Raw genomic sequence first — 16,413 nt, forward strand, 5'->3', positions numbered from 1 at the left:
TCCAATATTCTCTGGACATCTTACCTGTTCATCTGTGCTCCTGCCCTTACCTTCCTCCTCCACCTTCACCCACCCCCCCCCCCACATTTTTTACTCTAATACCTGCCTGCTTTTTGCTTATACCTTAATGAAGGGCTCAGGCCTGAAATGTTGGTTACCCTTTACTTCCTGTAGACACTGCATGATTTGCTGTATTTCTCCAGCACTTCTGTGTTTTCCACAAAATTCCAACATCTGCAAACTTTCTTATATAACCACATAAAAATTGTGTCTACAAAGCAATGGAATCAGTACTGAGTAACTCACCTGCTAACGGCCCAAAGTCTTTTCTTTTTTATAATATTTGTATTGATTTTTATATACATAAATGTGCATATATAATACAGTTACAGGGCAAATTATAAAGATATAAAATGCATCCATAATATATAAAACATAGACACAGCTAATAATTTTAACACAGTAATCATGTCTCTAAACCTCATCCCCTTACCGTTGTTATATGGCTAGCGAAAGAAAAAAAACAAAAGTATAATTTGTTCCTGGAGTTAAATAACAAAGTACTAAAGTTTATGGTTTCTATTATGTCTAAGGGTTCTGAAAAAGATTCAAGAATGGTCCCCACACCATTTGAAACCATATATTTGAGTTACTTATTGAATAATGAATCTTTTCTCAGTTTAAACAGTTAATGTCCCTTAACCGCTGAGTATGGGTAGGCGGGGCAGCATCCTTCCATCTAACTAAAGGGATCTGGGTGTACTTGTTCACCAGTCATTGAAAACTAGCATGCGGTTTCGGCAAGCAGTGAAGAAGGCGAACAGTATGTTGGCTTTCATAAAGAGGGGATTGGAGTATAGGAGTAGAGAAGCCCTCCTGCAGTTGTACAGGGCCCTGGTGAGACCTCACCTGGAGTATTGCATCCAGTTCTGGTCCCCATATTTAAGAAAGGACATACTTGTTATAGAGGGAGTGCAGCGCAGATTTACAAGGTCAGTTCCTGGGATGGCAGGATTGTCATATGCGGATAGGTTAGAAAGACTGGGATTATATGCGATGGAGTTTAGAAGGATGAGGGGAGACATGATTGAGGTATTTAGGATTATCAAAGGGCTTCACAGGGTGAATTCAGAGTACATGTTCCCAATGATGGGAGAGACTAGGATTAGATGGCATTTTTTAAGAATATAGGGAAGGCCATTTAAGATAGAAATGAGGAGAATTTTTTTTACCCAGAGAGTTGTGGATCTGTGGAATGCATTGCCACAGAGGGAGGTGGGGGTGGATTTGCTGGGTAGATTTAAGAGAGAGTTGGATAAGGCTCTTGTAGGCAGTGGAGTTAAGGGTTATGGGGGTAAGGCTGGGATTGGTTATTGAAAGAGAAAGATGAGTCATGATCTGACTGGCTCGATGGGCCAATTGGCCTACTCCAGCACCTATTGTCTATTGTCTATATCACATGCCTGGCTAAGAGAGAGGCAAAAGACAGAACTCGACATTTGATTGGAGTTAAAAGAAATTCATCCTCTCCAGTTGTGCTGAAAGAGCAACCAAAGGATCTGGCTCTAGATTTAAATTAAGGGTTGAGGATAAAGTTTGAAACAAATCTCTCCAATATCCTTCAAGACTAGGGCACATCTAAAATGTATGGAATTAAAGAAGCCTCTCTCCCCTCTTATATTTATCACAGCAAGGCTCTAAATCTGAATAAATATGATATAATTTAACATTTGAGCTCTATGTACAACTTCAAATTATAACAAACAATAATGTGTGCATAAAGATGTAGTGTTAACCAACATAAAAATTGAATCCCAAACTATGTCCGATAATGAAAGGTTTAAATCCTGTTCCCGGGCATTCTTAATTTTAACTAAGGGAGCATGTCTTAAACCTAACAACATCATTAATAATGGATATTAGACCTTTGTGAGAAGATTGTAAACTTAAAAACATATCAATAATGTTCACATCAGGTGCCCTAGGAAAATTAGGTATCTGAGATTGAAGAAAATGTCTGATTTGCAAATATCGGGAAAAAAAAAATAGTATTTGGTATGTTGAACTTTTCAGAAACCTGTTCAAATGATGTGAATCTGTTGTCAATAAAAAAGATCTTTAAAAAGTTCGATACTCAATCTGTACCAATCATAAAAAGCAAAATCATGTAAAGAAGGTTGAAAAAGATGATTGAACAGAATAGGTCTTGAGAGAGAAAAACCATGAAATCCAACATGTTTTCTGAACTGCATCCAGACTCTCAGGATTGTCAAATTTTTTTTAAGAACCCAAAGTCTTTTCTATGATTACAGAGGCAAATCAGGATTAAGCAACCAATGGAGTTTCAATAACATTAAGGGAGCTTGGCACCATCCCACCATCCATCCATGAATTAGCATCCACATCCATGGCCTAAAAATGGATCTTCTTTCATCACTAACACAGTATGGCTGGTGTTTATGTCAACTTCAGAAAACACCACCATTGCTTCTCAAGGCTACTTGGACAGTGCCTCTCCAACCCATGAGGATCTAGTATGAGAGCACAATCACCTATAGGTTCTCCTGAATGTCATGTCCACTCTGACCTTTCCTTCATTTTCATTGGCTTTTAAAACTGAAACTCCCTGGACCTGCAACACTAAGAATATCTTAACTGGAAAGCCTGCAGCAAAAAAGACTTCTTACCCACAGCCTAGTTACCAATAGATACAAAACAGATATAACCCTTTGATCAACTGATTCTGCACTGACCATTTTTACACTGATTCTACAACTTCTTGACCCAACTTCTCCCCATGTTCGTATCAACTCTTCACCAGATTCTACCTTCCACCTACACACTAGGGACAATTGACAGGGCCAATGAATCAATTAGTTTATATATCCTTGGGATTTTGGAGGAAACCAGAGCATCTAGACCAAACTCCTGTTGGCACAGCAACAACATGGAAACTCCACATAAACAGCACCAGAAGTGAAACCCAGAGTTTGCCAGAGCTATGAGATAGCAGTACCTCTTGCTGCAGCTTTGTTCTGCTCCAGGGTCAGTTGGTTATATTCAGATATTTAATTAGTAAATAAATAAAAGAATAGATTTGGATTTTCAGAGAGCTTTCGAAAAAGTGCCATAAGGATATTAGCATCACCATAGAAAACAGATGTTATGAATAGAAGGGTCTTTTTCAGGTTGATTATGCTTAACTGTTGGAGTAGCTTTAGAACTGGTCCTTTGGCCTCAGTGTTTATAATATTATTATCAATGACTGATTGTATTGCACTAATGCAGGTAAAGAAAACTAAATGAAGAAGTATGTCATAAGAAGGTTGTAACTTGTTTGTAAACGTGTGTAATGGGATCAGTATTATTCAGTAAAATATAAAAATATTCACTTTGGAATGATGAATAGGAAAGAAGAATGTGGCATTGAAGAAAGTTTACATAGAACAATACAGTACAGGCCCTTCACCCCTTGATGTGTGCCAACCCCGCTATCCCTTCCTTAAAAAAAGTATGAAACCCTTCCTACCACATAACACTCTATTTTTCTATCATCCATGTGTCTATCTAAGAGTCTCTTAAATGTCCCCAATGTTTCAGTCTCCACCACCAACCCCAGCAAGGCATTCCTGGCACCCACAACTCACAGTTAAAAAAAACTTATCCCTGATGCCTCCCTACATGGGGAGATGTATTTGAATCAAAGTTAATGCACAAGTACAAGTAAGTGTTGTTTAGTTTTACAATATGCCAAATGGTTATTGTATAAGAATTAATGTTGCTAAGCTTTAATTAGGCTTTGTTGAGGATACATCTACAGTATCGCATGCAGTTTTGTCTAACAAAGACCGTTATTTGTCTTAGAACAGATTTGTTGAATGATTGATCCTTGAATAAGGATGAATAGAATTGTCTTGCATTCTCTGGAGCTCAGAAGAATAAAATATTTTTTTTTTGTAGGTTTTAAAAGTGTATAATAGGCAGAGTAAGTTTTTTTTTACTTATAGAGTGGCGGGTGCCTCGAATGCATTGCCGGAGGTGGTGGTGGAGGCTTGTATAATAGAGACATTCAATATGCACATGGATGTAAGAAAAATAGGGGGTTTTAGTAAAAAATTAGATTGGTTTACATAGTTTGGCACAATATTGTGGGCTGAAGGGCCTGTATCGTGCTATAATGTTTAATGTTCTATAAAAACAGTTATGGTCTCACCCATAACATTTATTACCAGAGTCATCTTTTTGACCCAGAATCTCTGAAATTTTGTGAAAATGACCTGAACTTTGGGGACACTGTGGTGTGCTGTTAGCCAGAATCAGACACACACAAAGATAAAGACTGTACAACAGGCTTTAATCCACAAAGACTTCCACAGAGCCAGGCTGGCTGTGGCTGCAGCAACTCTGAGTGAGGCCTCGGGAGGCCGGCACAGGGTGATTAACACCCAATCGGGTGGGGCTTGATCCATTCAGGCCGACTGATTGACAGCCGGCCAGGTGTTGTCCCCTTACACTCCTGTAGGTTCAGAGGTTGCCCCCTTCAGTAGGCCGGTGGTATACCACCACAGACATTGGAGCTGCATCTAGGTTAGCACATGTGGAAGGACCAGACTGCCCAGAGTCACATATATAAACCCAACATAGAAGTTATTAATCAATTTAGTGAAAATCTATGGCTCATAGCATTATTATTATTATTATCAGTTTTCTCTTTTAAATTTTTTTTATTGTTTAACATGTAAACTTGCATACAAAATTTTAAGGAAAACACATAACAAGTCATATCATATACATGCAAGTACAAAAGAAAAATGGATGGAATTGCATTAATTCACATGAAAAACAAGTTATTGAAGTAATCTATAATAACCATGTTGAAATCGATTTTAAAGGATATGGTAAGGGAAATTAACATTTCCGAATTGAGGAAAAATTCCTTCTCTCTGAGTTTTGCAAACGTTTTGAATTTTCTATTCATGTCTAAGATTACTAAACATTTGGGAATGAAGGAAATTTAGAATCTGTGAATAAAATAGGTAAGAACATTAATATAGACATGCAACATTGCATGGCTTGGTCTTACTCATATCATGTGCTTATCATATACATCCTGTTTCTATATCCTATTCACTCTGTTCTGCCTCAGCCTTCAAATCCTGTTACGTAGTCCATGCCTTACAATGCTGTATATGAAAGCATTTTATCAATTTAATCTTATAAAGTGGTTCTCAAATGTCACAAATAGATTATCATGCCATGTAAAAAGGAAATTCTTTTTACTCATGCATATTCCTGAATATTATTGGGCACGTAAATACCTGGAATCCAGATTTGTTGGCCCTTTAAGGTGGAAGTGAAGTTATAATTTAAAGTTTGGTGTCCCACCTCAATCATTTTCAGAGAAATCAACTGGATTGCCTTAACTAATAGTGCAATTTATCTAAAGATATGTTGTCCTCATTTTTCACTATGGTTCTGCTGAGGCTATACATTAAATACCAAAGGAGAAATTCTTGGTGTTGGCAACTTTTAGTTTCAGCAGTTCTGTTGAAACAGTAGCAAACCTATGCTCTGATGTCTGCTGAATAATAAACCAGTGGACATATTTTGAGGCCGTTAAAATGACTCAGACAATGAAAATATATAGCTATTGCATGTATGCTTGATTAATATTCTATTCAAAGAATGGTAATTATTAAATTTTGAATGTTATATATGGAAAAGCAATGTCAAGATTATCACTCCATTGCAGAGAAGGACTGGGACACTATTTTAAAATTGATTAACGAGTCCACAATATTGTTGCAATTCAAAGTGATGCATCAAGTAGATAGGCCTAAAGTTAAATGATCTCACTTTTATTCTGATATTGATATAATCAGTGTAAAAATTTTGAAGCTTCACTGTTTTTGGGCTTGCCCTGGTTTAGAAAAAAATTTGAAAAATATTTTTCAAACTTTAATATCAGTGATTTTTAAAATCAAATTAGAGCCATGCCCCTTCATTGCTTTTTTTTTGTTATTCACAGGAGTAGGATATATTATTGACTTCATCACAAAAGCATATTTTAGCTTTCACCTCTCTGACAGCTAATGGGCAATTTTGATGAAATTTCAATGGCTACATTTTTCCTAAATTTAGAAAAAATCAGATATAAAAATGTAAAGTTTAATTTTTGTAAGATGTGGGGCCCATTCATGGATTACTATCACAATTTCAAGAATTAAGATGTTTGGATGCTCCTGAGATGCGTTGTCTGGTTTCTGGATGTCGTCATTTGATTCATATGCATATTATTTATCTGTTAATCTTGTTGCAAGGGAGGGGTTTGATTATATTGGGGGAGGGGGGGGTTTCTCATTTTTTTGATTAGAGTTTATTAGAGTTATATTAGATAAATGTGAAGTTAATTGAAAATTGTAAACATTGATTATATTACAGAAGACTAAAGTTAATATCTGAGAAGTATAAATTCCCTTTATTATAAGGGAATTTATAACTTGTTTTAAAAGAAAGCATTTTTCTGTCTCAGGTTTTATTACTCTCCCCCTTTCAGTGGGGGGGGGGGTTATTCTTCTTTACTTTTTCATTTCAATATTATCTTTGATATATTATGAAAAAAGGGTCAGTTGTTAATTCAATCCAATCTTAGATTTAATGTTTTGGTAAAGATTAAGTTAACTAACAATTTATGGCTGTGTTTTTGATTTAAAATTTATTATGTTATGTATATGATATGGCTAAGGCCATTCACTAGATTATTATGTACGTAGGTCTTTTTATTAAACTCAATAAAAATATTTTAAAAAGAAAAGATTATCAAGTCTTATTCATGGATAATGTGAATTAACCTTTCATAATTCTAAAGGGGCATTTCAAGTAATGTATAAAAAGGTAAAATCTAAAACTCTTCAATTAAAATATTAAGCATTATGACCACTATGATGGTAATCTAATGGAAGTTTGATATTTGTGTATTTCTATAGGTACCAGCACCTTCATATAGTGCAGAAACAACACAAACTACGACTATTTTGAAATTGTCAAGAGATAGAATGGTCAAAGATTTCATTCGATTCATTAATGCAACCGACATGGTAGAGGCCAAGTATAAACTTTTTGTTGAATATTTATGCTCTGAACCTAGTACTGTTGGTGTTGAGGTGATAGTTTCGACTGATATCAAAATTGGAGTCACCATTTACAGGAAGCGATGGAAATGTAAGAAGCATCTGGATACTTCTAGCAATCAGACTTTGTGGGTGAAATTCCCAGACATCATGCTTTACAGACCAGATGATTTGATTAGACGATCCATTGATGTAAGCAGTGTAATATTAAGAGCCTGGATTATAAATACCAATTGGGAAACTCGTGAGAATCATGAGGCAACCTCTTATGAACAATCTATGGCTAGAACCTACAAATTACTGAAGACATTGAGTCCTTTTGAAAGGCCTTACAAAGATCATAAATGTTGTCTTCAATGGAACACAGAGAAGATGCAAGAAATAAAAGAGAAGCGTATACCCCAATGCTTGCCTGAAAATAGTATGTGTATTTTACATCACTTACTTAACTAAAGGATATCTTTCTGTAGAGAAGTGTACCTTTTGGTTCATTGTGGCTGTGCTGTAGTTAGTTCTGTAAAAACCATAATCCTATTTCTTTTCTGTTTTTGCCCCTTTAAAAAAAATTCTCTTTCCCCCCCCCCACCCCCCTCCGCCCACCGCCAAGTATTTGGAGAAATCTTTCAAAAATATTTTGAAACAAAACTAACTTTTGTTAGGAGTGTTAAATTAATACTTGAAAGTTCATTGGAATCAAATAGTTTTTATAAAATTACTACATTAATTTAATTACACTACCTCAACATTATCAATGTTTAATTGAATTTCCGTTGTATACACACAGCATTTATAAATGTATACACAATATACAAAATATTAATTTAGAAATGCCTTGTGTATAAATTGTGTATTGCATATACATTTATAAATGCTATATGTATAAGAATTGAAAAGTTATTCTTGTGCCCCTAATGCTAGTTGTATCTTCTTGGTTAACCACCCCCTACTCACAGATCCCGCCGCCCCCCCTCCCCCCACCCCGGCATCTATTTATTACCTCCAAAATAATATTGTATCAGGAAAACTAAATAGAATTGATATTCATGTTAAAGTTGTTTGCAAATTGGCTGTCACTTCCTTCATGTGCTTCACCACAAACAGCACAAAATGTCTTTGGATGCCATTGGTTGTGAAAATGTATGGAAATATAGATTTATTTTTATGATAACTGTATTTTGATTGTTGCTACATAAGAGGTGCTGTATAAATTCAAGTCATTTGTTACTGTGAAAATCGTGAACAATGGTTACGTAGGTTAATTGGGTCACTCATGTAGTGATTATTTAGACAGCTGGCAAATAACCCAAAATAGTTGAAATTTTACCACAGCAGGAAAAGATTAAATGTAATTAATTCAATTTAAATTTCTTACATTTTCTTTGTAAATCTGGACATACAGCATGGTTAACGGGCCATTTTGGCCTACAAGCCCATGCCACCCAATTACACTCAATTAACCTACAACCATCGGTAAGTTTCTAATAGTGGGAGGAAACCGGAGCCCCTGGAGGAAACCCACACAGACACGGGGAGAACGTACAAACTCCTTGCGGACAGTGTGGAATTTGGACCCCGGTCCTGATCGTTGGAACTGTAACAGCATTGTGCTAACCACTTTGCTAACCATGCCGCCCTTAAATATTGAATAAAAATCTGGTGTGAACTACTAACACAAACCAAATTGTTATTAAGGACCTTGTGAGAATGAAATCTGCAGTCCTCATCCAAATAAACACATAAGTGACTTCAGAGCCTGTGATGTGATGAACGTGGTGAAGGGTATTTGCATAGATGTATGGACTGACCAGTCTAAACCTCCCTGACCTTCCCTAACCCCTCCCTTGGCTCCTCTCCAGATTTCCCAATAAAGGCTGGAGTTCTCCCCTCTTGCTCTTGTACCTGGAACCTGGCAAAGTAGTGTATCAGTAATGCTCATATTTTTGGTAATTGAAGCCGTTTAATCACTCCATCATGTCGACTCCACACTCCTCCTATGTGTGAAATGGCCAGGAAGCTATCTGATGCAGCCAGCTGCAGATTTGAAGTCTAAAAATACAAATCAGCATTACCTTACTGAATGGCAGGTTGGTGTCAAGGTACAAAATGGTCTACTGCTATTTTTTAATTCTTAATATCTGGAGACAACATAGACACTAAATTTGACAAGAACAGGCACGTTCCTACAAACTCCTCCAAATTAACATGCTCAGAAGTATTAATTGTGAAAACTATCCACAGACTAGTCAGCATAAGCTGGACATAGAATCAGAACTTTCACCCAGCATCCTGGATTCTTCTATTGTTTATCCTGTCCTACCACCAGAACCCTAGTGAAATGGCCCTGTTCTAATCATTTCAGCCCTTTATGAAGACCCTTGGTCCTCAGATAGATGACAAACATGGAAATTTACAGCTGTTACCACTAATACCCTCCCTCAGCTGATGAATCAGCATTTCTCTGTTAAAAATAACTCTTTTATTAACATAGAAGGCAAAAAGCTCAGAATGTACTATGGGCAGAGATCTTAATGTCTTTCGAGCTTGATAGCACCACTTTAGTCCAAGCAGACTGAATCCTGAACGATACAGCTAAATGATCTTCTTAGACATACTCAGCTCACAGCATATAACATGAATTTACACAGGGAAAATCTACTTGCCAATTATCTGTTGAAATATTAGTTGGATTGATTACTGCAGAGTCCTTGTGGAGATTAGTGCTCAACATTTTGAGTCCAGCCTCCTTTGTCAGTTGTGACATTATCATTGTGTGAGATGTGGTAGACCCAAAACTGGCTCAGTACTCAAATCTGGGGATCTATGAGGCTTGTTGGCAAATAGCAGCAGCAGAATTGTAAATTCAATGCCTCATTGTACAATATAGAGAGCAAAAGGATGCCAGTATATCTGAAAATTCAGTGCCAATGTTGTGATCTAAAACACATGTCTGTAGGGACTCAAAAGTATAGTATTCTATTGAGGTGTAGCTCGATACTACACCTAGAGATGAAACGGCGATGGGCAGCAAATGAATTAAGAGGATGAGGAGGCTCTTCTCTAGGAGTGCAGAATGCAGTGCATGGGTGCAAAAGACTGAAGCAGTTGAGGCCCTTCTTCAGCAAAAAGGGCTGAGTGAATGAGTCAACTTGGCTGACTCTTAGTCTTAAACAAGTTTGATTTGTTCCAGAGATTATAGACCATAAAGTAATTTTGTTCAAAGAAAACATTGTAATTACTGCTGTTGAGCTGTACAATGAACTAATTAATTAATATTCTGTTAAGTATCACCAGATCCAGTTCCAGTTTTTTTTTCACTTACAAGCAGATTTGCATACAGTGAATTCTTATAACTAATAGATACAGGTAAGTGGGCTTTGAACAGCATGACATGGAGTTATTACACAAAGGTGCTGGAGAAACTCAGTAGGTCTCGCAGCATTTTTTTTATGTAGCAAAGACATGTAACTAATGTCGAGTCTGAGTCCTGAGTTCCTCTCATGCTTCTGTGTATTGAACAATAATTACAGCATTTGCAAACTTTCTTGTTTAACTGCACAGAGTAATTCAATTTTTTTTTTCTTTTCCCAAGATGTTGTGGAGCTGCTTAGTTTTCCATTTGCAGCAACAGGCTTGAATTATGGAATAACAAAAAGGTTAAAAAAATTTAATAACATAGAAATGGAAATGGCTGGTAAACAACTGATCAATAATCCAAGGTAAGCCCAGCAACCCCCAATATTCCTGTTTATATGCACATGTAAATAGTCATTTCCTTTACTTTTTATTTTTATTTAGACATACTGCACAGTAATAGGCCATTTCGGCCTACGAGTCCATGCTGTTCAATTTACCCCCAATTAACCTACACTTCGGTACGTTTTGAAGGGTGAGAAGAAATGGGAGGCCCTGGAGGAAATCCACACAGACAGGGGGAGAACGTACAAACTCCTTACAGAGAGCACAGGATTCGAACCCAGATCCAGTCCTGATCACTGGCGCTGTAAAGGCATTGCACTAACCGCTACACCAACTGCGCTGCTCTGTTGGGAAGAATTTTTAATTTAAATGGCAACCTACAGAAGAGTACTTGTAATTATTTCTATTAGCCTCTACTAATTTAAATATAAATTAAGCATAAAGTTGACACAATGATTATTTTGAAAGAAGCATGTGACATGCCAACCATATTGAAATATATATCGCAAGCAACTTGTGATATTATTTTGTAGATCACACTCATTTATAGCATTTTCTATATTGTATAATCAAATTATTTCTTCATTAATGTCTGATAGGTTCACTGTATCAATCTGGATATATGTACTCCATACATGCAGAGAGGATCTTTGTGGGATCTTCCATCAGATCAATGAAAATCAAAAGTATGGAACCCCATTATTGTTTCTTACACCAAATGGTAAGCTTCTGAAATTGCCAAATGTACTTAACCAAATTGTGCTAAAGATAAGATTTTCAGCTTTCTACTTTATCATTGCTGACTGAACAATTGTATGGGTACAGAAGTCTGCACATCCAAGGACTTCAAATTTGAGATCTTAGACCTGTCTTAAGATTCATGTTCGATTGAACAGTAGTATCCCTTACCTTCCTAAATGCCTCTGAGACTTGAACTATTGACAGTAGGGTAAATACCCATAAAATAATCCAAATTCACTCAAGCACTTGTGAACAAGGCGAACACACTCTATGTTATGATGTTGGTCAGGTCACAATGTTGTACAATGCCTGAGTCCTGAAATAGTACTCTAATCCAAGCTGTGCTGAAGAAACAGACTACCCGGTCAACACAGGAAAAAATACAAGTATGTGCTCAAAACTTTGTTGAAGAAAGATAACATCCCACAACCCCAAGGGATCTTTGGTTCCATGACCATTCAAAATGGAGAATGAGTTTTGAGATGTTATTAAGAACCTTGAGAACACATCAAGAACACAGAGGGTTCAGCGCAAATGGCAAACAGAGAACACCATGTCATAAACTACTGCTGTCCTGCATGCCAACCATGCTCTTTCCCCATCCAAATGGGAGTCAAATGTTCCCATATTGAGCTCATCAGCTATTTCAGAAGCCACAAAACTGAAGTGGAAATGAGCCATTCTCAATGCCATGGGATTGTTTACAAATAAGACAGGAGAAGTAGATTAAAGAGGAATTGTGCCACTTGTTTTGAGGCAGATATACTGCAAATGGAAAAGGGAAAATATGTTTTGGAAGAGGGCACAAGGCTGAGCACCATTTCTATAAATAATAGAGATATTGTGTGGCATATCATGGCTTCCCTACTTTCGGTTTTTTTTTACCATGTACTTTCTTGGTTTGTCCTTTCAAAATGCAATACTTCACACTTGTCTGTATAAAATTCCATCTGCCATTTCGCAGCCCATTTTTCCATTTGGTCCAGATCCCTCTGCAAATTTTGAAAGCCTTCCTCATTGTCCACAATGCCTCTGATCTTAGTGTCATCTGTAAATTTGTTCATTCAATTTAGCATATTATCATCCTGATCATTGATCTAGATGGCAAACCACAATGGTCCCAACACCAATCCCTAAGGCAAACCACTAGTTACAGTCCTCCTGTTTGAGAAGCAATCATCTACCACTACTCTTTGGCTTCTCCTGTCCAGCCATTGTCGAATCCAGTTCACTACTTCACCACGAATACCGAGTGTTGGAACTTTCCTGACAAACTTCCCATGTGGGACCTTGTCAACGGTCTTATTAAAGTCCATGTAGACAACATCCACAACCTTTCCTAGTAACCCACTCAAAAAACTCTACAAGATTGATTAAACATGACCATGTTGACTATCCCTAATCAGTCCCTGGATGTCCAAAATATTGTATATCCGATCTCTTAGAACAACTTCCAATAATTTACCTACTTCTGATATCAGGCTCACCAACCTATAATTTTTAGAGCATTTTTTGAACTACGTAACAACATGAGCTACCCTCCAATCCTCCAGCACCTCACCCATGACTAAGGACATTTTAAATATTTCTGCCAGAATCCCTGCAATTTCTACTCTAGCCTCCCTCAGGGTCTGAAGGAATAGCTTGTCAGGCCCTAGGGATTTATCCACCCTTATTTGTTTTAAGGCAACAAGCACCTCCTCCTGATTAATCTATATATGTTCCATTACCTCACTGCTTGTTTTTCTTACTTCCTACGATTCTGTGTCTATTTACTGAGGGAATACTGATTGGGGAAAAAAAAAACATTTCCCACATCTCTTTTGGCTCCAATCAAAGCAGACCACTCTGATCTTCAAGGGGATAATTTTGTCATTTTCTATCCTTTTGCTCTTAATACACATGGAGAAACCCTTAGGATTTTCCTTCACATCATCTGCCAAAACAACCTTGTGTTTTTTTTCTTCCTGATTTCTTTCGTGAGGTTTTTCTTGCATTTTTTATATCCTCAAGCACCTCATTTGCTCCATGTTGCCTGTACCTGTTATACACCTCTTTTCTTCTGAACCAGATCACCAATATCCCTTGCCCGCTAACTTTGCCTTTAATCCTGTCAAGAACATACAAACTCTGTACCCTCAAAATTTTACCTTTGAAGGGCTTGAGGTCCCTCTGTTATGCACACTGTTAAGTAACTGACCATTAACCCTGTACTCAGCCTTCTGTTTAGTCCTTCCAAAATGCACCACCTCACACTTATCCGGATTGAAATCCATCTGCCACTTTTCTGCCCAACTCTGCATCTTGACTATATCATCTTGTCATCTTCAACAACCTTCAGCTCCATTCACAATTACTCCAACCTTCATGACATTGACAAACTCTATCCTTGTAGCAGCTACTATGGTATATGCTACTAAATAAAAGCAAACACACACAAAGGTAGTCAACTCAAGACTGGTTTATTGCAGACATAGACAGACCTTTTATTCCCTGTCTGTTAATGAGCTCGTTAGTGGACCAGCAGGTTAAAGCTATGAGCCAATAGTGCCCCGTTGCTTTAGGCAGGGGCTTCATCTGATCCACTCACTGTACTTTGGTGCCAGCACTGCTAGCCCGCAATGTGTCAGGTAAGTCTGTGAACTGATGGTGGTGGTTTGCAATACTGCGCTGTGCTCCCGCTACATTTCTTTTGTTACCTCTTCAAAAAACTCAATTAAACTTGTGAGGCACACCCTAACCTTGGCAAAGCCATGGTAACTATCCTTGAGTAGACTGTACTTCTCCCAGTACTCATAGATCTTATCCTTAAGAATCCTCTCCATAAGTTTACACACCATTGACATAAGACTCACCAGTCTATAATTCCCAAGATTCTCCTTATTACCTTTTTTAAACAAGGGGACTACTTTTGCCATTCTCCATTCCTCCGGCAGCACCTTCATTCTGTTCTTCACATACGCATAGAACACCTTGTTCTCCTTAATTCTACATGTCAAAGCTTTCTCATGCCCCCTTCCAGCTCACCTAAGTCTTTTCTTAAACTTCTTCCTGGCTACACGTACTTCTCATGAGCCCTTCCTGCTTCCTGTATCTAATATTTGCTTCATCTTCCTCTTGACTTGTTGCCTGACCTGTTTTGTCAGCCATGGTTCCCTTTTCCTACCATCTTTCCCTTGTCCGAGAGGGACAAACCTATTTTGAACCCAGCATAAGTGGTCACTAAACTTCCTCTAAGTTACTTCTGTGCTTTCATCCTTGAACATCTGTTTCCAATTTATTTTTGCTAGTTCCTGCCTCAACCCTTCCCCTTCATAATTAGCCTTTCCACATTTTAAACACTTTCCCAATTTGTTTATATCCTTTTCCATAGCTATGTTGAAGATGATGGAGTTGTTGTCCCTCTCACCAAAATGCTCCCCCATTGAGATGTCCACCACCTGACCAAGTTCTTTCCCCAGAACTAGATCCAATATGGCCTTTCCTATAGTCGACCAGTCCACACACTGTGTCAGGAATCCTTCTTGTACACACTTGACAAATTCAGCCTCATCCCTCCCTCTTGCAGTCATGAAGTGTCAGGCAATATCAGGGAAGTTAAAATCACCCACAACTACGACCCTGTATTTCTCACACCATTCCAAAAATCTGCCTGCGTATCTGCTCCTCGGTATGCCAAGGACTATTTGGGGGCCTATAGACTACTCTCAGCACAGTGATTGCTCCCTTCCTATTTCTGACTTCCACCCAGACCGACTCAGTGGACACTCCCTCTGCAGCATCTTCCCTTTCTATAGTCGTGATACTATCCCTGACCAGCATTGCTACTTACCTTTTTAACCTCCCATTCTATTCTTTTAAATCACTTAAACCCAGGTACCTGCATCAGCCAATCTTGCCCTTCCTCCAGCCAAGTTTTGGTAATGACCACAACAGAGTATTCAAAAACATGCCACATTTCTTCAAGTATCTTAGAAAGTAGAGGCCTGAATGTGATTTGACTGGCTGTTTGGAAAAGTAATTCAGTCGTCCCACATCTCTATGTATTGTCATGCAAATCATTCCTTTCAAATTTTACTACAGGTTTTTTATCTAATTTGATTTTGAAAGTCATTGGTGAATTTACCTCTTCTAAGCTTTCAGACAGTGGATTCTAGATCATCATAATTACTTGTATAATCTTTTGTTTCCTTTGGATTTTCAGGTTTTCACAATGCGTGTTGTCGAATTACTAAACATTCTACAGGGGCTGAACCCTTATTTTCCATTAAAAAGATTCCATCATCAATGTTATCTTCTGACATTACCTACAAGTCCTTCACTGCTCCCCAACTCATCTGTTTTAGTTTGTTGCAATCAACAGATAAAAACAAAAAATGCAAGATATCCTCCAACTTGGAAGCATCTCTGGAGAGAAAAATAAAATGAATCCTTTGGGTCAAAGGCCCTTCCTTCATCAGGTTCATTTCACTGAGAGTCTCCTGGTCTGAGTAAATTATGTGATACTGCAATGCAGCACCCAGAGAGGGCCAATATATATTCATTAATTGATCCATTAATTGCTAATAATTGTGCTATTGTAATTTTCTTCAGGTAATATTCATTTTCAGATGATGCTGTCCTCTGGAAAGTATGTTGCAGGACTATCGAAATGCAGACTGGTATTGAAGAAGTGGTGTAGACTGGATCTCATCATGAAAGACAGACACGTAATTGTGTTTTAAATGGAATCCTGATCAATATAATTTTTATTCTTCAAATGAAATATATTTTCTTCCCATTCCTCCTGCTAGACTAAATTTTAATCTGACTAAAACAGATAATTAAGCTATTTAGTAAATTTTCA

The 16,413-nt window shown here is 37.6% G+C and overlaps 1 protein-coding gene across 3 annotated transcripts in view; it reads left to right on the plus strand.

Annotated features, from left to right (window-relative positions):
* Window positions 1-16,413, plus strand: part of LOC138757524 (protein sel-1 homolog 3-like) — a 112,002-nt gene that overhangs the window by 14,612 nt on the left and 80,977 nt on the right. For all 3 annotated transcript variants that reach the window (XM_069925025.1, XM_069925023.1, XM_069925024.1), the window contains 4 exons: window positions 6,987-7,551; window positions 10,720-10,846; window positions 11,426-11,547; window positions 16,161-16,276. In XM_069925025.1, the coding sequence (XP_069781126.1) occupies window positions 7,056-7,551; window positions 10,720-10,846; window positions 11,426-11,547; window positions 16,161-16,276 (861 nt within the window). In that variant the 5' untranslated portion in view covers window positions 6,987-7,055. The remainder of the gene's footprint in view (window positions 1-6,986; window positions 7,552-10,719; window positions 10,847-11,425; window positions 11,548-16,160; window positions 16,277-16,413) is intronic.

The sequence above is a fragment of the Narcine bancroftii genome, chromosome 3 (genome assembly GCF_036971445.1).
Source record: "Narcine bancroftii isolate sNarBan1 chromosome 3, sNarBan1.hap1, whole genome shotgun sequence".
Taxonomy (NCBI): Eukaryota; Metazoa; Chordata; class Chondrichthyes; order Torpediniformes; family Narcinidae; genus Narcine; species Narcine bancroftii.